Below are 24,853 nucleotides of genomic sequence, written 5' to 3'. Positions count from 1 at the left end.
TAAACATATATATCTTTGGATGAATGCTGTTGATTTTAAATTTTTGAAGATGAATAACTTTATTATTTTGCTTATGGTATCATTCCAGTGCCTTCAACCCAGACTTTGAAAACAAATGTTCTTAAACTACAAGAGAGTCCAGAACCTACACTTATTCTAGAGAGAAAAAATGAAGCTAACCATCAAGGAGGACAAAAGGAATCTAATAAACAAGAAGGTAGCAACACACAAGGAAAACCAGGGACATTTAGTCTGTAAGGACAACCAGGGTATTCTAACCAGCCAGGGAAACCAGGGAATTTTAATCAGCAAAAGAGACCAGGAGTTTTCAATCAGCCTGGGAGTCTTCAAGGGAATTGAGGAGAATCTAACCAAAAAGGGAATCCAGAAACTTCTAATGAGCAAGGAAAACCAGGATCTTCTGGTCAGCACGGGCATCCAGGGTCAGCTAGCCAGCAAGGAAAACCAGGATCTTCTGGCCAATGAGGGAAATCAGGGTCTTTTTACAATCCAGAAGAAAGGAAAAAAGTAGGCAACCCTTTGAATGGCAATGTAAAGGACACTCAGGTTAGTGTTAATTTCCTTTTTTTTTCCTCAGTCAACTTATCATTTATCTCAGTCATTCTATTTTCCAAGACTTGGAATGGTTAACAGAATACACTGTACTAATGACAAACACTTTGCGATGACTCTAATTCAACAAAATGAGAGGCAATTTGGAGAAGGTTATTTTCATATATACCTACAATCGTTAATGAGGGTCATGCTCTTCCACTCCATCCCTCATTCCCTTCTTCTATTTTCCACTCAAGCCTTTCTACCTATACTGGACTAGCTCAGACTCCCATTAACTGAGCCCCCATCCCCACCAAATTTAACTTTCATGCCCATTTCTATCCCATCTATAATCTACATACTACCCAAGTGGTATTTCTAAATCACAAATCTGATCTGATCTATCACTTCTCAGCTAAAAATTCTTCAGTGGTGCTACACTACTCAGAAGATAACATCCAGGGGCCGGCCCCGTGGCGCAGCAGTTAAGTTCACACGTTCTGCTTCTTGGCAGCCCGGGGTTCGCCGGGTTTGGATTCCGGGTGCGGACATGGCTTGGCATGCCATGCTGTGGTAGGCGTCCCACATATAAAGTAGAGGAAGATGGACATGGGTGTTAGCTCAGGACCAGGCTTCCTCAGCAAAAAGAGTAGGACTGCCAGTAGTTAGCTCAGGGCTAATCTTCCTCAAAAAAAAAAAAAAAAAGAAGAAGAAGAAGATGAAATCCAGACTCCTGAGCATGGCATTTAATATTTTTCATAATTGGACCCCAGGTCCATGATTGGACATGGCTAAACATTTCACGTTAACTCTTGCTCACACATCATCCAGATCATACAGAATTCTTTGACTTCCCACGAATGTATTCCTAATACTAATGATATCCTCTGTCATAGAATGTACCTTATTGCTTTGTAATTGATAATCTATTCCATTGAAGCATGAACTCGTTAAAGAAAGTACCATTACTTTTCAAACTTGTATCCCCAGATCCTCGAATAAGACAGGCATATAATAGGTTCTCTTAAACTATTTGTCAGATGGGTGAATAAATGCCTGTTATTTGGGAGCCATCATTGCAAATAGGTACGCATCCATGACCCCTGTATTTCCTTCTGAGTCCTGCTGTGCCTTGCCTTCCCTTGCCAGTCTCTTTCACAACTGCCAGCCTCCTCATTCCATTTAACAATGACTCTGGACCCTTCACTTAATACATCCAAAATAGTTTTCTAGAACACTTCCTCCATCTCAATATCTTAATGGAAACTTACTTTTTACCTCATAACTTGTCATTCCTCAATATCCTTTCAGATGAAATCTTTCTGTCCCTCTTGGTCCTTATCTCTAGGCTGGCATGAATTAATAATCTTCCAGGGACATTCCTGCCATCCAGACCTTAATGCCACCACCATCAGGTTTCTGAGTATTTAGATTGCCACTTAAACTTTCCAACCTTTATATTCTTTTTAAAAATGGGGGTGATAGCCCTGTCCATTTCACAGAGCATGTGTGAATGAAAGTAAAGTATTGGTTTGAAAAAGGTGGTAAACTCTAAGCCAATGGAGAAGACAGGTCTTTGTTCATCTTCCCCTGCTCTAAGAAGACAAAGCCTCCTATTGAAGATGCTCAGCATTCCATTTAGTGTCTCTGTTCTCATCTGCTCATCAAAACTTCTTTATGTTCACACGCTTCTGTCATTCTATAACTTGATTATGAGGAAATTCTTCAAATACTGTTCAACTGAATTCTGCATAATCCTATCTCCAATCTCATTTTCTTTCTTAAGAAAAGAAAAAAGAAAGGTTCAATAAATTATGACCATTTGTGTTTTGTATTTGCCAGTATGACTTTTCTATAATTATTGTTTCCTTGAGTAGAGGAAGGCTTGTGTACAGAGAATTAAAGTGGAGGAAGTCTGACATGAGTAAGAGCAGCTGCTCTGAAGTCAGATAACTCGGGGTTTGAATCCAAGCTTGGGTATTTAATCTATATCTGGTCTTGGGCTCGTCACTTAAATGCACTGTAGGCCTGCAACTTTGCATTGGAGAAAAATATGCTCTTCTTTCACTAGTGTGGCATGAATTAAGTTGAATAAGCAAAGATCAGTAAAATGACTGGTTTAGTACAATGCTTAATCAATAATTAATGAGCAATAAATATTTGTTTTATTACAATATCAAAATTAAATTGAGTTTCCTATATTTACCTAATGGTCTTTCATATTACCTCAGACTGGCAGTACCAGCATCAAGAACTCAGCTGGAACTATAAATTGTCTATCTATCTACAAACCAGTCTGTGGTTCGGATGGAAGAACCTATAGTAACAACTGTGTATTTGGTGAAGCAAAAAGGTAAGAGCATTTTATATTTCTTTGTATCAGGAAGAACTATTCTGATCCAAAGGGAATAAAAGAACATTTCTCTCTGTGTCTCTATAGTTTTCTCTCAATAGTGTCTTGGGTGTTTGTCCAAAGGAAACATAAAACGATACTTAATTCTTGAATAGTAAATTTAGTCATTTCCTGAGAGAATGTGATACATTCAGCTTTTTAAGTAGGAGTAAATTTATTATTGAGTCATTCATTTACCAAATATTCACTAGACATCCACTATGTACTAGGCATTGCTCTAAGCACTGGAGGTAAGGTGGTGAGCAAACTCACGGAATTTCTTGTCTCCTGCTTCCATGGAGCTTTCATTTTTGCAGTAGAAGACAACAAACAAAATATATCAGAGGCTAAGGAGGACTATGAATCCTACGGATTACTAACTGTTTACTACTAAAATATATTTTAAATTTAAATAATAATATTGAAGTTGGATTTGGTGAGCCACACAAACCTTTAAGAGTTACACTCTGCCTGTCTATAAGAAATAAGATGATTATTAGGATATTTAAAATTAGAACATGTAGGGGCTGGCCTGGTGGCGCAGGGGTTAAGTTCACACATTGTGCTTCGGCAACCCGGGGTTGGTCGGTTTGGATCCCGGGTGCAGACATGGCACCACCTGACAAGCCATGCTGTGGTAGGCATCCCACATATAAAGTAGGGGAAGATGGGCACAGATGTTAGCTCAGGGCCAATCTTCCTCAGCAAAAAGAGGAGGATTGGCAGCAGTTAGCTCAGGGCTAATCTTCCTAAAAAAAAAAAAAAAAGAAAAGAAATGCTGATGCTGTAGGTCTCTCATAGAGCTAAAGAAACTGCAGTTCTAAACCACATTCCAGGTATTCTAATGAAAGCGGTCTCTGAACACCTGATGTGAAACTGACTTGAGATTTTTTAAGGATGTATTGATTGACTCCAGAGGACCCATGGAACCATATGCAAAAATAAATCCTCTGTGTACTTTTTTCTTAAGAGTGTCCAAAACTTTCATGAGATGTCTAAAGGGATATATGAGCAAAAATAGATTTTAAAACCATTGATCTACAGATATTGAAATGTAGAGATTTACCGTATTTTATCTGAAATTGTGTTTTAAGTCAGGCATAGAACCCAGATGACCAGAAGGCCCTTACGAGGATATTAATCATATTGGTTAGCAACATGGGGCTCCAAAATGGGCTTAATCCTCGATATTATGGCAGTATCAGAGCTGGTGAAAAGAATGGTTTAAGGAAAATGACATCAGAGAGGCTGAGCAAGATCTGGAGGTGGGTGATGAATGTAAGTACTTTTATGTCCAAGGGAACCCTATTTAGCAGTGGGGAATTCAGTCAGCAATTTATATTTGGAATATATGAATCCAACACGACAAATGTAGCAGGAAAGCAGACAGTGGAATAGGGCACATGGCCCAGATCAAAGTGTAAAGAGAAGCTGTGGTATCAGACAGGATAAGCGGTTAAATCTAAGGAGAGGGAAACACGATAGTAGCCCAATATGTATGGAGAGTTATGGTCTGGAAAGGTGAGGAAGGAAAGATGCAGAAAGCTGTAGTTGGGGGAAATAAAGGTCATTAAAATGCTTATTATTAAGGGCATTCTACCCTTCCTCTAGCTGGCAATGAACAAGACTCAGAGATCAATATGGAACCCCTCATATACTTGGCTCATGGAATATAAGGATTCAGCCAGAAACTCAATCCCCAGTTCAAGTTGATAGGATTTAAGTAAACTTTGCTCTTCATTGTCCAGCACCTGAGGCTGTTTCCTTATGATTTAATTTAATGGGAGATTAAACAGAGTGCAGTGACTGAGCTCTGAGCAAAGTGCCTCATATAGTAAGAAGTAAATAAATTATTTTGAAATTAATACATGCTCATAGGAAGAATAGAATTGAATTCTGGAAAATACCTCAAGACTTAGTTGTTATTGATGTTTGATAAGTTAGTTTAGGTTCATTTAATTGATTTACAGGTGCCTAACAAACAGTACTCAGCCTTCAGACACACTGATTCCGTTGCATAGACAGAATTTGCAACTCTTTCTTAAATACTTAAAAGATGTAACGGAGTTCTATAATGACCCAGATTTTTTGCACACACACAACAAAAATAGCTATTTCTGTAAGTCTGACCAACAAAATTATCTCAAGAAAGTATTCTGCTATGGGTAAGCAATCAAGGATGTTCACTACACATTAGGCTGCGTTCGCTACAGAGGGGCATTCGATGATAATCACCTGAAAAGATGTTAATGGAATCTTTCAAATATACAGTGAGCATCCTGAGGGAGAAAATTTTAGCCTTTTTTGTACACAGAAGGGGCTTAGTAAAGATTGTTTTAATGAATGAATCAATGAGTGATTAATGCAGGAGAGTACCAGGGAAACAGATGCTGTCTACTTCTCTTCTTAATTGCTTGTATAGTAGTGCAAGCTACCACTTATTGCCTTTTCCTAAAACACTATAATATCTCCCTAAATGGTTGGCATATCTTGACTTTTAATCTTTCTAATCCATTCCTCATAGAGCAGTAAGAGTGATCTGTTTGAGACAAAAATCTTATAATATCACTACTGCCATCTCAGCTTATAACCCTTGGACCCCTAATATTTGAGACAATCTCCACATTCAATACCTGACCTACAAGATATTGAGTGTGTTAAAATATTTCTTGTACAAAACTCCTACTTGTAAGCTGTAATTCAGACATTATGGCCTTCTCTTTTCCAATTCTGGAAATTTCTATGATTCCTTCAAACAAGTTTTGTGTACATTTCATCATCTCAGAAACTCAACGCATTATCCCACATCCTACCTTGTCTACCTAAGCTTTACTTAGCCTTTGTTTAGCACTTTAAGTATGCTTTATTCAGAGATGACTTTTTGACCATATCCACTGTCCTCCCTGGTATATAATCTCACCCTATAAATACACGATATGTTTTCTCTTTATAACATAGATCAGTTGTAGTTGCATGAATTGTTGATTGATATATGCCTCCCCTACTCCATCTTAAGCTGGATAAGGGTAGTGTGTCAGAGTACTTTGGCATGAACTAGTCCTGGTACATACATTCCAATTTTCCTTTTTGATTACTTCTTTGACCTATGGGCAATTTAGAAGTGTTTTGTTTAGTTTTCAAATATTTGAGGACTTCCCAGATATCTTCTTTTTTTTAAAATTAATTAATTTATTTTTGGATGTACATCATATTTTGAATTCCGTGTACATTACATCTTGTTCACCACCCGAAAACTAACTATAGTCCATCCCCTCACACGTGAGCCTAATCACCCCTTTTGCCCTCCTCCCTCCCCCCTTCCCCTATGGTAACCACCAATCCAATCTCCAAAGCTACGTTTTTTTTTGTCGTTGTTTTTATCTTCTACTTATGATTGGGATCATATGGTACTTGACTTTCTCCCTCTGACTTATTTCACTGAGCATAATACCCTCAAGGTCTATCCATGTTGTCACAAATGGACGAATTTCATCATTTCTTATGGCTGAGTAGTAGTCCATCGTGTATAAATACCACATCTTCTTTATCCATTCGTCCCTTGATGGGCACCTAGGTTGCTTCCATGTCTTGGATATCTTCTACTAGTGATTTCTAATTTAACATCACTAGTACGAAAACATACTTTGAATGGCTTGATCCATTCTAATATTTTATGTCTTGTTTTTAATGCTAAGAGTGTGGTCTATCCTGGTATATATTCTGTGGGTAATTGGAAAGAATGATTATCCTGTGATTGTTAGGTGATATGGTCTATAAATGTAGATGCCGTTAAGTTGGTTGATAGTGTTCTTTAAGTCTTCTATATTTTTTTACTGATTTTCTCTCTGCTTGTTTTATTAATTTTTGAGAAAATGATCTTGATATTTCCAATTAAAATAGTGGGTTTGTCTGTTTCTCCTCACTGATCCATTAGTTGTTCCCTCTATGTAGAAGCTCTGTTATTAGTTTGATAGGCACTTAGGGTTGCTAAAAACTGTTGATGAATTAACTCCTTTTATCATTATGAAATGACCCACTTTGTCCCTGCTAATGTAATTTTCTCTGAAATCTACTTTGTCTTACATTGATATCATCACTCTAGCTTTCTTTTCATTAGTGTTAGCATGGTATATTTTTTTCTCATCTTTCTACTTTTAATCTATTTTTGTCTTTATACTTAATGTGTTTCTCTTGTAGGAAGCATATCTTTGCTTTTTTGATCCAATCTTATAATCTCTGCTTTTCAATTGGGAATATTTGGACCAGTTACATTTGATGTGATTATTTTTGTGGTCACGTTTATAACTATTATCTTAATACTTATTTTCTATTCATCAATAATTTCCTATTTGTTCCCATTTTATTTTATCTTTCTTCAGATGGATTAGTTTAGTATTATTATGATTCCATTTTCTCTACTTTGTTGGCTTATTAGATATAAACCTGTGTTTTAAGGTTTTTTTTAAAAATTATTATTTTAGTTTACATATAAATCTTTAGCACATCTTTTTCTTCCTTCAAGTAATATTATTCTATTACTCTTACACTTATTGATAAGAAGTTTGCAACAGTGTACTTCCATTTATCTGCTTCCAGCCTTTGTGTTTTATTGTCATTCATTTTCCTTTTAAATGTGCTATAAACCCCATAAGTTACAGTGATAACTAAAGTTTTAAGGAGTGAATTTCTTTCAAAGAAGTTTACATAAGACTAAAAATCTTTTTTTATTAGCTTGATTATAATTTCTCATATTCCTCATTCCTATGTAGATTCTCCTATTAATTCCATTTATGGAATAGGAAAAATAGTATGACATTTAAAGTCAGGGAGAGGAACTAAAGTCATAAGTCTAAGTATTAGGATGTCTGACCTCTAGATCCTATTCTGTCATACCTATCATTCTGCAACTTCCTCTCTCTGGGCTTTGTTTGCCTTGCCTAGACAAAAAGAGCACTGGACTAAATCAGGACCCAGTTGTCTGCAAGCATTTTTGATATCATAACCTAAGTAAAACGTTTTTATAACAAACCTCCAAAATATACACATATATTTTAATTTTACGCATTATTTCTGAAGAAATATATTGTGAATAATATAGAAAGTAACCAAAAATAGAAATTAAAGAGAATAAAAAATTAATATTGGAACTTTTTCAAGGATTCAACTTTGGAAGTCATACAACTAGATTAATATTTTTAAAAATATACAAAAGAAACAAAATATGATATTCTCTGGTTGAACTGGAAGTGAGGAAACTTCAGCTTCCCACATCTAAGTTCAGATGGTCTTCATAATATCTCCACTGTATAAGATTTGGAAAGTAAGACATTAAATACTTCTAACTTCCCTTATCTCTCAGAACTCTATAATACAGTTAATTTTCTAAGATCTTGTACCCTAAAAGGTCCTGGTAGACAATAAAAACAGAAAGAGGGTCAAAACTCAGTAAGCCAGCTAGGGAATGAAGAAATATTTTTGTAGGCCCAGTCAAACAAAGTCCAATTTGTAGGAAGTGAAAGAATGTGAATCTAAAGCAAGTTTGGTGATTATGCCTTCTGGGTTTCAGCAGGAAATGTCAGAGTTGTGAAGATAAATGCTGTTCCAGATTAAGATAGGGAAAGAAGAAAACAAACCATGACATGCAATGTTTGTGGGTACAAAGTGAAAGAGATCATTGAAGTATTAATCTGAGTTATTAAAGTTGAAAAAAACTTTAAGTTGAAAAACACTCATTAAGGAGGCTGTATATGCATGATTTCCTATTCATCTATTCAACCAGACAGTGAGGTTGTATGTATATTCTTGCGTATTTTCCCATTAAGGCAAAGGCATGTAGCCTAACACTGTGGAAACTCATGTTGGGAAGCCTCTCTCCTCCTTAGCTTCATAGAAAGACTCATGCTGTCTATAAAAATTACCTTTAAAATCAGAATAGAATATGTTAGCGTATTTAAGATCCCTAAGACTCAACTCTCCACTATTTAAAAAAATGGATTTTATTATGCCTAGTTTACATATCTATGAGGACTAAAGGAAATAACAAATCCAAAAAAGCCTTAAAACAGTTTTAATAACAAAACTAATTAGTAAGAATTTTCCTTCCTTTGTTAAAAAGAATCTTAAAAACTTTTCAAAGAATCTTTTTTTGTACCACCCCATCTTAAAGGCAAAGAATATAACACAAGGCAACAAAGTAGTACATCAATATACTGGGTTTTATGTTAATGATTAAGTTAAAATAAAACTTTATCCAATTAACACAAAAACACTAATTTGAAAAGACTAATGCACCCCTATGTTCATTGCAGCATTATTCACAATAACCAAGACTTGGAAACAACCTAAGTGCCCATCAATGGATGAATGGATAAAGAAGATGTATTTATATATATACAATAGTGTGTATATATATATATATATAACAGAATATTACTCAGCCATAAAAAAGATGAAATCTTGCCATTTGCAACAATGTGGATGAACTCTGAGGGCATTATGCTAAGCAGAACAAGTCAGATGAAGAAAGTCAATACGTTACGATTTCACTCATATGTGGAAGATAAAAAAAAAACAACAAAGATGTAGAGAACAGATTGGTGGTTACCAGAGGGAAGGGAAGGAGGGGGAGGACAAAAGGGGTAAGAGGGCCCATGTGCACGGTGATGGATGGTGGTTAGACTTTGGGTGGTGAACATGCTGCAGCCTACACAGAAATCGAAATACAACATACACTTGAAATTTATATAACGTTATAAACCAATGTTATCCCAATAAAAAATTAATAACAAAATAGAACTTCAATAATCTATAACATTAGTTACTATAAAACTCATATTTATCATTTCTTGAATAACTCTAAAGTTCTTGGAAATACAGGTAGTTTTTTCAATATAGGTTTCTTATAAGAGCTTTATTCAGAGACTGGTTCTCATTTAATTGCAAAAAAATCTCTTAGGCATCCATAGTGTTCTTCATCCACTTAGAGATCAGGGATGAAATAACAAGAATCCACAAGAGACATTAAATTTTTGCATGGTTAATCTTTTTTATTCATAACATCATTATTTTCATAGGAAATTATTTATGTTCTATGTTTCCCAAAGCAGGATATTCATTAAAAACATATAGAGTCAGAAATATTAATTAAAAAAATTTCTGAACTTTAAAGTCTAAAAGAATATATAGATCGGATTTTATGTATGCTGAATTTCCTTACCCTAGGCAAAAAGCATGGAAAACGCTAGAGACTTTCAGCAAAACAGGAAGGGCAAGAGGAGTCATTTCACAGATAAAGCTACATCAAGGAATTAGCATGGAGAATGATGATTAATTTTAAGGTTGTCACAACACTGTCTAAAAAAGAAAAAAAAGAAAACAAGTAGATTATTACATAAAAAATCCTATATGAGGCCTACCATGGTTCCCTCAAATGAGAATTTTATCTAAAGAACTAAGCATACTGAAATCTGTTTGGAAAGGGCCAGGACCTGCCTAGTGCCCAGGCTTTGTAACTATCCTTTCTCTTCTCTAGGCCAATGAAACCACATTTGCTGGCTCAACGCACTTCTATAAAAGCACACGTACTGACCTGAAAAAAAGAGTGCTTGTAAGAACAAGAACCAGCCTTCTCTGCCTCAAAATTAAGTAATGTCATTGCCTACTTAATTTCTGTAGAGTCTGACAATTTTCTGTCTTGTATCCTGCTGTCTTGATCTTGATATTGCTATCCATGCTGGTTTCGTGGCTCTACAAATACCAATCTACATGGGAACTAGGTTTGGGGGAAGATCCTGGTGAAATTTATCTCAGAGATTTGCTGATAACCTAACCAGATTTTGAATACTTCTAATCCTAGATTGCATGCAAATGTTTCTTCCTGTCTTTTAGCCCACTTCTGGAAAAGGAGAATAGACTCTCTCCTGGCGCTGCTTGCTGCACCTACAGTATCTCTATGACACTTTCTCCACCTCTGGCAATCCTTCTGCTGAACCTAATTTCCCTGGGCTATTTTCCTTTAGTATTGTCTCTCCTTTCTATTCTTCTCTCTGTTTCTAAGCACTGAGAGTATATTTTCACAATCTCCCACCTCTCCTTCCACATATTCCAAAGAACCCATCACAACTTTGCTGTTCCTGTCTGAATATTACAGAAAACCATGATAGTTTGAATTATCTCCATAGGAATGGAAACATTTTTTTAATTCTAATGTTTGATTCTAATTGGAACACTTAGATTACTTTTTAAAACAAGATTTAATTGAATGCTTTTTTTAAATCAAGAGAACGAATGAAAATCAAGCATGATTGAAGTTAATAGAATAAAAGAATTTTCTGAAATATAATTCAAAGCACAATATTTATGATATATGTCTGCTTTATACTGTTTAATTTTACTTGCAGTCATTTTGTTTCTCCTGTGTGATTTGCAATTATGGATGAATTACAATTCAAGGAAAGGAAACTAAAAGAAATGTGCCATGCAGACAGAAAGAACAAAATACTTTTGTAATGAATATACAACTTAATATAATGAAAATAGAAGCCAAAACTTGTCTTGAAGTGATTAATCTATATGCACTGCTGTTAACAGCCTAAGTAAATGTCAATCATTGAATTAATTTGAATGTGACATACTGATTAATGAAAATAACTATAAACAGGGCACCACAAAAAACCACCTTCAGAAATGCTGGTTCCTTTACATAGATATAGAGCTTGTGCCTAAGTTCTTTAAATGAGGAGATTGTTTTAATAAATGCCAGTGTTGACTTTCTTGGGATTCCTGAGTGAGACTTTGTTACATTTGAAAAGAAGACATGCAAATTTTATTCCATACCTAAATTTCTTGTAAAAAACACATATGTTGATATATGTTTTGCCATTTGATCCACAGATAGGTTCATATAATCTGGAACAAGCTATTATCAGGGGATATTTGTGAGAGAAGGGCTATAAAAGTCAAAGACATTGTAAAATAAATAGTAATAATAACAATACCAACAACGTTAATTAAATGTGACTATCATTTTCCACAGACTGCGAATATCCTGATATACAGAACAATCTTAGTTCTTTTTAGATTACTTGAATAGTAAAATACTTCCTAGCACATAGAAAGGGCTCTGTAAATATTCTGGATGAATGATTAAAAGTATCAGGCCACAAGCACTGTTCGCATCTCTATTTCCTTTTCCACTGTCCTAGTCTGAGCTCCCGTCACTTCCTGCAGGACAGTTGCAGTGTCCTGCTAGGTGGTCCAACCACAACCACTTCCAATAGCTCCAAAGAGTTTGTATTGAAACCTTCCACCTTTGCTAAAAACACTGCCCATTTTTTCCTTAAGGTAATCCCTAATCCTTAATAGCTAGCATGTCCCTGGCTCCTTCCCATCTCTTTGGGGTCTTTGTCTCCCTAGACCTCTCTAACTCTCTATGCTCTAGCCACAGAGATATTTACATTGCTGGAATCAGCTAAGCCCCCGCACAAATCAGGACCTGAATGTTCTTTCTCCTCTGCAACTCTGCAGACACTAACTTCCCCTTGAAATCTATTCTCCCACCATATAGATAGCCTTTTCTCATTACTGGAAACTGTTTTATAGAAGACAAGAACACTAGTCTGTAACACACACTGATATTCATTGCCTACTCTCTTAATTCTCATATAAATTCACATCCACACACCTGGCAATTTAATTTTACAGAGAATTCTAGTCTCCTGTACCCCTTATTCAATCACTCCTGTTTTTTCCTGACCTGTCTTCTTTTGCTTCTTTGCAAGGGCTAGGTGAGTCAACATTTGTGTTCCTTTTTCACTGTAGTACTTAGTTCTCTTGCCCCTTATTTGTCCAACAGTTTCCTCTTCCCCCTCATTCATGCTCTTCTCCAAACTTCCTAGCTCTGAACCAATCTCACTAACTCTTGCCACTGCTCATACATCTGGCAACGTACTCCTGGAGAAAATAACATATACAAACATGTATTTGATACCATGATGAATACAAAGTTTTGATTTTTTAATAGTCAAAAGAGAGCTTACCGAAACTACTGTCATACTTCCAAAAGCCCCAGAGACAATACCTACAAACAAAGCAGAAAATTAAAAAAAATTAAATGATATTTCTTTGATAAGAAAAATCTGCTGATAGAATAAAGGCATTTATTCTCTGTAAGTAAAAATAATGAAGTATGTATTTGTGGTCATTTATCTGTGTGCCCAAACTAGGTCTCAATGGCCAAGAAAAATCCAAAAGTTTAATCTAAATCAATAAGCATTTATTTGTGTCTTCTGTAAATATGGCTACCTTTCAGAACCTTGTATATGGTGGCTTATAAAACTCCAGCAACAGTTCTGTCAAAAATAGGTAACTTCCCCACTTTGTAGATGAATACACTTAAGTGTGGTAAGAGCAATGACTTGCATGAAGCCACTTAGCATTCAAGGCGGGGAATGTGGAATCAAATTCAATGTATCAAATCTAAGTCCAGTGCTTTTTAATAGAACCTCCTACATCATTTTTGGTGTCTGGGGGCTTCAAGAAAAATTATCACCATGATCATCAGTAAGGTCTCTATTTTGGCCAAATTTTGGACAACTACTGAACGATCAAAGAATTCTCATTGACTACGAGAAAAATTATTTACCAGACAAAATGCAAAATGCCAATATAAAGAATGACATAGTTTTAGTCATTTGGAAGAATGCTTTTCAATCCCTTCAGTAAATCTGTAGTGAGGTTCTGAGAAAATAAATAGATCCAGATATTAATCATTAAGACAAATCCCAGTGTTGAGACTCAACACACAGTGAAAGAAAGTTCCAGAAGCTAGCTCCATGGTGATGTTCACCTCAAAGGACCATCTCTATCTAATCTATCCATCCCTACACTCTCAGTTAGAAGTTTCAGTTCAAGAAGAACAAAGCTGGAGGCATCATCACACTCCCTGATTTCAAACTATATTACAAAGCTATACTAATCAAAACAATCAGTCACTGGCATAAAAATAGACAAATAGAGCAATGGAACAGAATAGAGAGACCATAAATAAACCCATGCACATACAATCTATCAATTTTTGACAAAGGAGCCAAGAATATACAATGGGGAAAGGAGAATCTCTTCAATAAATGGTGTTGAGAAAACTGGACAGCTACATACAAAAGAATGTATGTCATACACAAAAATTAACTCCAAATAGATTAAAGACTTGAATGTAAAACCTGAAACCATAAAATTCCCAGAAGAAAACATGAGGGGTAAGTTCTTTGACATTGGTCTTAGAGATTGGTTTTTTGGATTTGACACCAAAAGCAAAGGCAGCAAAAGCAAAGGCAGCAAAAGCAAAAATAAACAAGTGGGACTACGTTAGACTAAAAAGCTTCTGGACTCTGCAAAAGAAACCATCAACAAAATGAAAAGGCAACCTACAGGATGGGAGAAAATATTTACAAATCATATATCTAAGGGGTTAATATCCAAAATATGTAAAGAACTCATAGAAATCAAAAGCAAAAAACCCAAACAATCCAATTAAAAAATAGGCAGAGGATCTAAACAGACATTTTTCCAAAGAAGACATACAGATGGCCAACAACAAAAAAAGGTGCTCAACATCACTAACCATCAGGGAAATGCAAATCAAAACCACAATGAGATATCACCTCACACCTGTCACAATGGCTCTTAACGAAAAGACAAGCAATAACAAGTGTTGGCGAGGATGTGGAGAAAAGGGAACACTTGTGCACTGTTGGTATGAATGCAAATTGGTACAGCCACTATGGAAAACAATATGCAGGTTCCTCAAAAAATTGAATTAACATATGATCCAAGAAATTCTACTTCTGAGTATTTCTCTGAAGAAAACAAAAACACTGACTTGAAAGATGTGTACCTTGTGCTCATTGCAGTATTATTTACAATAGCCAAAAACATGGAAATAACCTAAATGTTCCTTAACGAATAAACAGATAAAGAAAATGCAGTATATATAAATATATATTCCATTATTCCAATATTATATATAGTATAGAATTATACAATTATATATAATTATTAATCTTACTAATAATTAACAATATAATTAATTATACTAAAATAAAATTTCACATAATCAATAATTAATTAAACTATCATTAATATTATCATTAATAATATGATTATATTATTAGTAATAATATAATTACATTCTATATTATATATTATTATATATATAATATGTATATATTATTGGAATAATGGAATATATATATTTATATATAATTCAGCCACAAAAAAGACTGAAATCTTGCCATTTGCCACAAAATGGATGGACCTTGAAAACATTATGCTAAGTGAAATAAGACAGAAAAAGATAAATAGTTTGATGTCACTTATATGTGGAATCTAAAAAACAAACAAACAAACCCAAAATAAGAAACAACCAAATGTCCTTCAATGAGGGAATAGGGCATAGACAAATTTTGGTACAGCCATATATTGCAATACTGTGCAGAAATAAAGAGCACAGACTAATGATGCACACACCAACTTGTGAATTTGGTGTGACTACTTTATGAATTTCAGGTATATTGTGATCAAGGGGGCAAAAATCCAGTTTCAAAATCTTACTTTATGACTCTATTCACATAACATTCTCCAAATGACAAAATTATAATGATAAAGAAAAGATAAGTGAATGCCAGAGGTTATGGTTGGTGAGAGAAAGTGAGTATCAAGGGGTAATTTATTTGTGGAGATGGAATAGTTCTGTATCCTGAGTGTGGAAGTAGTCATATTAATCTGTACTTGAGACACTTTCTACAGAACTATATAGCAAAAAATTGAGTGCATTTTTTAAGTGGTGAAATCCAAATAAGGTACTCAGTTCTGTTAACAGTGGTGTACCATGTCAATTTGCTGGTTTCTACATGTACTGTGGTTATATAAGATTTTATCTATGAGGAAGATGGGTAGGACAAGACAGGAACTCACTATATTATTTCTGCATCTTTTATGGGTCTAAATCTATTTCAATATAAAATTGCTTAAAGATAGTAAAGAGACAGAAATCAGATCAGTGGTTACTGAGTACTAAAGAAAGGGGAAAGAATTGGCCACAAAACCACACAAGGGAAATTTGGGGAGTTATGGAAATATTCTTCATCTTTATTATAGTGGTGGTTACACAATTAAAATATTTGCCTAAATTTATAGAACTATACAACTATAAAAATTGAATTATGCTATATACAAATTATAATTTAACTGATGAGACATAATTTTAAAACTCTGTCATATTCTTTAATAGTTGTAGCTCCTGTTCTTAGCTCTGTTAGTATATTATCTATGTCTAGTATAAAAAGAGCATTTTTTTTTTTACCTTTGAGCAATAGGGTTGGTAAGTTTTTGGCCTGCTGAATTTTATTGAATAACTTTTCATGGACGTGACAATCCAGAGTTGTGGCTCTATACAATTAAGAGGATTTGCAGACGTTTCTGAATCCTTAAAAGAAAATTATGTCCCAAATGAATTTAAAGTAAAATGTTCTTTCATATTACATTTGTGGTCATTTGACATTTAATAATTCACCTATGTTGGATTAAATATTCCCATAACGGAGTGTAAATTGTTCATTAGGCTAAATAACAACATCACCTCTATGAAAGTTTTGGCTTGATTCTTACTATTAAAGTCATTTCTGAAATGATTTGACTAAGTATAATTTTTAGCAGAAAATGATGGCATACATGTTCAGTCAAATGATTCTTTCATAGAATATTATTTCTAGGGCTTACAATTGCAACATCATGGTGTATAACAAATAGTCTCATTATATTTTAGAGTTTTCTTGTCTGGACAAGTTGGATTCGAGTCTTCCGGCCGAGATACATTTGTATTGATCATTTTAAAACAAGGTATATGGTGCCAAATCATTTGGGTCTCTTCTGAGACAGGAGGTAGACTAAAAGACTTCAGTCTCCTTTGAAATACTGGTAAATGTGGACTTCTGTTCTTCTCTTTTCAACAGTACGAAGTTTCCAAAAAAACCCAAAAACCCCACATTATTCAGTGACCTGGGGGAAGGTCGCAAACATGGTGTTTTATGTGTTGAAGATAAATTCAGGTAGCTCCTTCCTGTTATTGCCCAAAGTAATGGGTTTCTTTGCCGACAACCTGTGGGGCAGTGACACTGGGGTGGCTGAACACTGTCCTTACTTTCCACTTTTTCTTTCTTTCTCTTTTAACATCTCTATTATGTTAAAGACACAGTCTTCTTACTTTACCTCTGGTGCAAGTTTAATAATGCATTCTTTTTTTTTTTCCATGAAAGTATTAATTCACACATCTAACATTTCCTTTGCTAGCTAATTAAAAAAACCCAAAACGAAAATCTTGTAGCCTGCTGTGATCCATAGGCAGTCCCTCCTGTTCTTAGTCTCTGCTGACGAATATATATAGGAGAAGTCCGGCGTGTGAGACTGGGGGATTCACAAAAATTTTAACTCTAGGCTTCAGTTTACTCTTTCCTCAAATGTCCTGCTCCAGAAGAATTGATTTGCCACAGATACCCCTGATGGTGTTTATGTAAATAATTCACAGAGCTACTGTAAGAATAATATTCTCTTAATATAATAATGGAGCACTTTCTGCACTCAACACATCTTGTGTTCTTCCATTGAGTTGGAGTTGAACAGTGCTACATTCAAAGTTTTCTTTCTGAATTCTAGGTTTTTCCACTGCTGTAAGAGGTGGGTTAGATTAGGATGATGAATGCGAGTCTAGCACCCAACTTGCATGCAAACTGTCTTCATATTTTTTCCCTAATGTCTAAGAGACAGGCTCCCACATTTATTTTTTGTGTTTTTTTTAAATGAAAGTATAGTTGACATACAATATTATGTGAGTTTCAGGTGTATAACATTTGCATTTATATACATTATCACTTGATCATCTAGTAACCTTCTGCCACTATATACAATTATTACAGTATTGACTATATTCCCTATGCTGTACAATACATTCTCGTAACTTATTTATTTTATAACTGGAAGTTTGTACTCCCACATTTACAGTAAAGAAGTCATGTATTAGAAAATCTAAATATTGTATCAGGGTCACTTAGTGATAGGTGAGATGATCTCAGGTCTTTCAACTGCCGAATATCTTTCCAGAAATCAGACTGTGGTAGATTAGTTAACTAGAGAGACAATGACTGATGAAATCTCACCCTACTTCAAAGCCTTCAATGACACCCACTTACCTTATTTAACATATAATTTAAGATACTGCCCCATGTGGTTTCAACCTCACTCCCATGAGCCTTTTTTCCTTTATTTTTTTTGTGCACTTTTATTGGGACACAATTGACATACAACGTTGTTCAAGTTGAAAGTGTACAACAGGATGATTGGATACACATATATAGTGAGAAGCGATTACTACAATAAATTGGTTTCTTTCTGTTTCTACTATTCATATCCTATTCTCTAGGCTGGATTTCAAAGCTGGCTGCCTCAATACTTATCTGGGAACTTTTCAAAAATACCATTACCCAGACCTCAGGTACAAACTGTCATTCACAACGTTGGTGTTGAGACCAAAAATTGCTAAAAGGTCTCTAGCTGATGTCAACACCTGGTTGGGAATTCGTACTGTGGTCTTACGAGATGTTCCCATTGGGAGAAACTGGTTAAAGGATACAGGAGAACTCTCTATATTGTTTCTTACAACTGTATGTGAATCTACAATTATCTCAAGATAACAAGTTTCAATTTAAACTTTAAGAAGAGTTTAAATGTAAAACAAATCTCCAGTTGAGTCTATTGTTCTCTGGTGTTGCAAAATACTAAGGGCATCTGTCTAATTACAGTTCACAAAACTCCTCTTCTTACTGGTTTTGATTCTCTTGTCCTTTGCAGCCCAATAGCTTGGAAAGCTTACATATATTTTCTCTATCATAGAATCTATGATTATTCTTATTACCTTTCCCATCCTCATACTTCTGTGTTCATCAGATCAAACTGTCCCAAACCTCCTGCTGAGAGAAGATCTACTGGGCTAGATCTTTGTGAGGCAGAACACAGAATACCTCAGGGTCTCATCTGCCATGGGCCATCTGTTTTACTCTATCAAGCTCCTCACCAACAGGCTAATAAAAGAGACTCCTCAGCTGGGTGGAAGTGGTTGAGACGCAGAGGTGAAGAAGATAGGCACAGTCCCTGGAACTGTAGACCTCACTTTCCACCGCCTTCTCTGTTTCAGGTTGGTCAGGTGGGGAATCTACAAGGGTAGCCCTAGTGTATAGCACTGCTGTGAGGACAGCTCTAGGTCAGTTCTTCCTGAAATAACTCTTTCTATTTTCTGAGGAAAAAAAATGAGATTTAAATGTGTATATTTCCTTAAACGCAGCCAGGCTTCTTGTGGGCCGAGCCAAGGGTTGGGGAATGAGCAGCTCCTTCTTAAATGTGGAAAGAGGACTTGTCCTGGGATTGCTCTCACATGCCTAAGAGGCCCTCTGTTTACATATATGTCCTATTGAATCTGACAGTTGGGGGAAGAAAAGAGAATTGTCCACCTTAATTAGAAATCTAGGGGGGTGGAGGGTTTCTTTACAAACAAGAAACTTTCATCTGGAAATAGGAAATTTGTCTCCTGTGCCATGTGTTATAAACATACCAAGTTTCCTTCCTCAGACTTGATAAAATGTCTTTCTTCTCATCATGGATCAAAGCTATATTCGTCATTGCCTTGGCATTTCCTCTTTATTCTGGTGAGTAACTTTTCCAATCTGAGGTGAAACATTTCACATATCACAGAAAATGCAGGAAACAACTGCTGTAATTTAGGAATGGAGGAGCTTTTTGTTGTCGAGTTTGTAAACTTTAAACTGATGAAGCAAAAACGGACATGTTAACAAATGCTTTTTAAAAATTGCATCAGTGGATTGCTTTTTCTCATTTCCTATTTTGGACAAGTGGAGACAGAGCAGTGGGTTAGAATGGGCAGTATAATTTCACTCTTTGTTCATCTATGACTAAAGAACATTGCCTAAATTCTTCTTCTTTCCTTTTTGGAGGCCAGATTCCACGGTTGTTAAATGCAAACCATGGGAAGGAATGATCTCTTCTGGGTCTGGTATTGTTCAATATTCTGATTTTTGATCAGCCACTCTGAGTCCCGTAAGACAAGCCTTTGTTTAAGGAGAGAACACATTGATGCCTCTGGCGATAGTTGTCTTAGAGCTCGCAGTGGACAATGCATTTCAGAATAAGGCATCTGTGAGGTATTGCATAGACCCACACATTTAGATCAGAGTACCAATTAATTCAGTACTAATTGATTTCTTCATATTTAAGAGACATGCTCTAAAGCATTGTCCTCTCTGTCTAGAATGTGTCATCTATGCAAATGGGGAGAAGAACAATATCTTCAAAGAAGGATGTTAGGGATTATTAACAAACAGTACACAAAATTATTTTTCACAGAGTGAGAATAATAGGGAATTAAGTAATGCTTTCAAATTTTATATTTGCGAATTATTTGTTTTGCTAATCACATGAACAACCTGCCTCATTATTAGCAAGGTCTTGAGTAAGCAACTTGCGTAGGTTTTTGCTATTAAAAGATATGGGCCCTGTTTACCAAAGACAATTCTTCTCCCTCCTCCCACCATCTTCCTTCTCCTTTTCCTTCTCCTTCTTTTACTTCTTCTTCATTGTCTTGTTAATTTTTAACTTTTCATCTATGTGTTGGTTGCAGAAACTTCTTTTGCTCCTGCACCAGAATTCAGATTTCCGGTAAGTTAATATTGATGGAAGTTGAAAAAGCTAAACAATTAACTTTTTTACACTGTAATTTTAAGAGCATACTTCATCAAACAAAGTGTACAACAGAGAGATCTTTCAAAAAGTACAAAAGAAGTGTTATTATTACACTAAAGTCAAGAAATAGAAACTTAACAGCCATCTAAAACCATTTGTCATTATCTAGACAACATAAAAATGTACATATCCCACTACACAAAAATTCAATTAATGGGCATAAATGTTGTTTCATATAAGCATCTGAGAAAGGTCAAAGTGTGCTTAGAGTAGAAGTGTCCATCTTAGCAAAGGAAAAGTAATAAAGAACCGATCTAAATATACACTTAAAGGTGGATAAAATAATGACAATTTTCATTTCAATAGTGGAATATTGCATAGAGGTGAAAAAGATTAAACTACAGCACTAAATATCTGAATAAACAGAGTCACAAAGAAGTTTAAAAAACAAGTGATGTAAGCATACACACAGTATTATTTATGTAAATTAACGATGCTGTCAACACTAAATAAATTGCATTTATATCTACAGCTACATATGTTCATACACACTTACACAAATACACACATACTGACAAATAGACAAGCATACACATATATAGTGAAATTATCAAGAAAGACGAGAGGGTGATAAATAGAAAAATTAAGTGTCATGATTTCTTTTTGAGTTTGAAAGAAAAAAGATGGAAGGTGACGTGAGAATGGTCATTGTTAAATTGTAAAAACACGTTCAACCAGTTCTATGACCTTTCAAAAAAGTAATAGCAGGTTTGTAAAAGAGTATTAATAATATTTTAATTTTTAATTGGGATATATGTTAATTTTATATGTGTTAGTGTCATAGCTGTTAGTTTTTAAAACTACACATAGATGGTATTTTTCCAATTTTGATCCATGGCAAGTCATATTAAGATTAAATAAAATTTTATTCAGAGTTTCATTCCCTGATAAATTTCATCTTTAACAGCCAAACTGTAAACCGTATATAGATCCTCAAGGAATTTGCACCAAAGAGTTGGATCCAGTCTGTGCAAGCAATGCAGAAACTTATTACAACGAATGTAATTTCTGCTATGAAAAGATGTAAGCATACAATGGTAATATTTGTTCTTCCACGGTATGAAGACACTATCTCAAAAAGTGATATCAAAATCTGTGTTGCTGATAACATAGGCACAACATATATAGAAAATAACTGTCAGATCTCTGTAAAATATTAGGGGCCATACTCGTACCTTTTCCTGAAGTTCTTGTTTCTTAAAGTAATTTTCTATTTAAGCTCTCACTATAATTTTGCTTGATATTGTACAAATGTATAAATCAATTAATTTAACTTAATTATGAGTTACTAATGGGAGACTAGCAATTCTAAGGCCCAGATGCGGAGTGATAGACCACTGCGGTGGCCATGATATTGACCCCTGCAGAATCTTAGCTGCAGGGAGCATCATAATCGTGCAAAACTCAAAATGATTGTGGTACTCTGAAATCTCTCACAATGGAACCATTCATGCTAGAAAGGGACACCTCTGATGGTCGACTTTGTCTCATGAACTCCATGACAGCCTCCAAATTTTCCTTGGAGAGGAGATCATTCTAGAACATCTCCATCCAATCTCCCTTCCAGCTTCCTTCACTCTGAAGGAGTTTGCAGCCTAAAGGTTTGCCAGCCTTCCTACCTCCCTCCTCACCTTCTCTCGCAAAATCTTTGCACATTTAATCCCCAAATTGACATCTTTTTTCTGGAGAACAACTAAGATAATCTCCAATCTCTCCTCTCTCAGATCTGGGTGGGTCCCAAGACTGAGTCATGACTGAGCATGGAGAAGAGTCAAGTAGCCATGGGGTGAGGACATGTGCCAAGCTCTAAGAGCTAGCAGAGTCCAGCTGTTTCTGGAAATGGAGGAGCCTCTCCATCATGTTCCATGTTCAAATCCTCCTTGTTGATAAGTGCTTTGTTGTCTCTGTGTTTAACACCCAAACTATATTCTGCATGCATATTATCTACATTTTTGCACCATGGAAATGAGTTCAATCTGTGCAACCAAAGGTCAAACTTACAGCAATGAGTGTACTTACTGCAGTGTTACTACCCAGGGAGTCTAAAATGTTCTTTTTTAAATAAAATTTTTATTCTAGAATAATTTTAGATTTACAGAAAAATTTCAAAGATAGTGCCAAGTTCCAATATCCTTTACCCAATATTTCCTGAGGTTAACCCCTTAGGGAACCTTGGCACACATGTCAAAACTAGGAAATTAACATTGGTACATCACTATTAACTAACCTACAGAATATATTTGAATTTTACCGCTTTCTCCATTAATGTCTGTTTTAATATTTCTTGAACTGTAACATGCTTTATTTTTTTCTTGCAAATCCTTAATTTTCTTTTTTTGTCTCTCTCTTTCTCTACAGGAAAAGCGGTGACAAATTTGATTTTAAACATTTTGGAGAATGTTAAATATTGATGGAGATGCGCATCAATATGGCTTTTATTATAATCACATTTTGTGGTGCACTCTACAGAAAATTAGTTTTCTCAATCAGAGCCTTAAATTCATAGATGATCAAGTGAATCTTATGGAGCAGAAGATGGAATATATATCATTCAAAAGTTTTTCCAACTCTAAGTTCCTGTGATTTCAGGATTTTGATTCTCTGTGTTCAACTTTTCAATGACAGTTTGAAAATATAATGTCTTAATTGCATGTTTGATAAAATAAAAACTAATGTAACTTAATTTCACTCATTAAAATGTTAAATGATATTATCTATATTAAAATACCCGTTCTTTGAGTAATGGCTTAAGGCATGGGCATACTTTGGTAACTGTAATCAAAGCAGTATTTTCAAAGGTGAACTAGTTAATACATTACTTGACTGTTTAACAAAAGTACAGATTCCTGGGCTCCTTTCTAGCCTAAAGAGTCAAATTCTCCAAGAAACGGGGATCTGGGGAACTGAATTCTAAGAAGCAGCCAAGGTTAATGTTATGATCACAAATCTTAGGCAATAAGAAGTTAATTTAGTAGGAAATTAAATACTGTGATTGAATGACTTGAAGAACCATTCAAAGATGCTGTAAGATTTCTGAGGCTTTGGAAAAATTTATCATATTATTTTCTTTCTCTCTCACAAATAAGTCAAGAGGTAGGTGAGGGATCTTCAAACGCAAGATGACACTGTTTTTCTCAACCTGGAATATTCATTCATGGTGTAAGTCCGATGCTTTTCCATTTCTTCCATCTCCCAACTAACAAGAAGCAGCCTATAGCTGAGTAGCCAAATGCTCATTTAATGCTCAATTTTAACGACAGAAATATAGATTGCTGACTGAAAGACAGGTGTAAATCTACCATATATATTATATCAGGTATGTTCTTTTTTGGTAAAAAAAATTCACATTTTAATTGAAGTGTAGGATCTATGTGGAAACTATTTCTTTGTTTAAGATCTCCAGTATTAATTTGTAATGAAAATATCCATTGGAGTGTCACACTATAAAAATGCATTCAGCCAGTTTTGTGATCTTTTTCCTTATAGAGGTCTTGTACAAAAAAAATTCTTTAAAAAGCAAATAAAAACCAAAATGAGATATCACCTGACCTCACACTTATTAGGATGGCTACTATTGAAAAAGCAGAAAATAACAAGTGTTGGCAAAGATGTGGAGAAGTTGGAACCCTTGTGCACTGTTGATGGAATGTAAAATAGTGCAGCCACTAGAGAAAACAATATGATGATTCCTCAAAAAATTATAAATAGCATTACCATATGATCTAGTAATTCTATGTCTGGGCATATACTCAAGAGAATTAGAAGTAAGATCTCAAAGAGATAATCGTATACCAATGTTCATAACAGTATTTTCACAATAGCCACAAGGTGGAAGCAACACAAGTGTCCATCAACAGAAGAATGGCAAAACAAAATGTGGTATAAACATACAGTGGATATTATTCAACCTTAAAAAGGAAGGAAATTCTGACAAATACTGCAACATGTATGAAACTTGAGGACATTATGCTAAGTGAAATAAGCCAATCACAAAAAGATATATAACATATGTTTCCACTTATATGAGGTCCCTAGAGCGGTAGT

At 35.0% G+C, this 24,853-nt stretch overlaps 1 protein-coding gene across 1 annotated transcript in view; it reads left to right on the top strand.

Annotated features, from left to right (window-relative positions):
• Window positions 1-24,853, top strand: part of MARCOL (MARCO like) — a 158,583-nt gene that overhangs the window by 2,952 nt on the left and 130,778 nt on the right. The window contains 2 exon segments of the mRNA XM_046667774.1: window positions 89-567; window positions 20,688-20,725. Coding sequence (XP_046523730.1) covers window positions 89-567; window positions 20,688-20,725 — 517 coding nt within the window.

This window comes from Equus quagga, chromosome 7 (genome assembly GCF_021613505.1).
Source record: "Equus quagga isolate Etosha38 chromosome 7, UCLA_HA_Equagga_1.0, whole genome shotgun sequence".
Taxonomy (NCBI): domain Eukaryota; kingdom Metazoa; phylum Chordata; class Mammalia; order Perissodactyla; family Equidae; genus Equus; species Equus quagga.
Note: the sequence above shows the minus strand (reverse complement) of the source record. Positions and strands in the feature narration are given on the sequence as shown.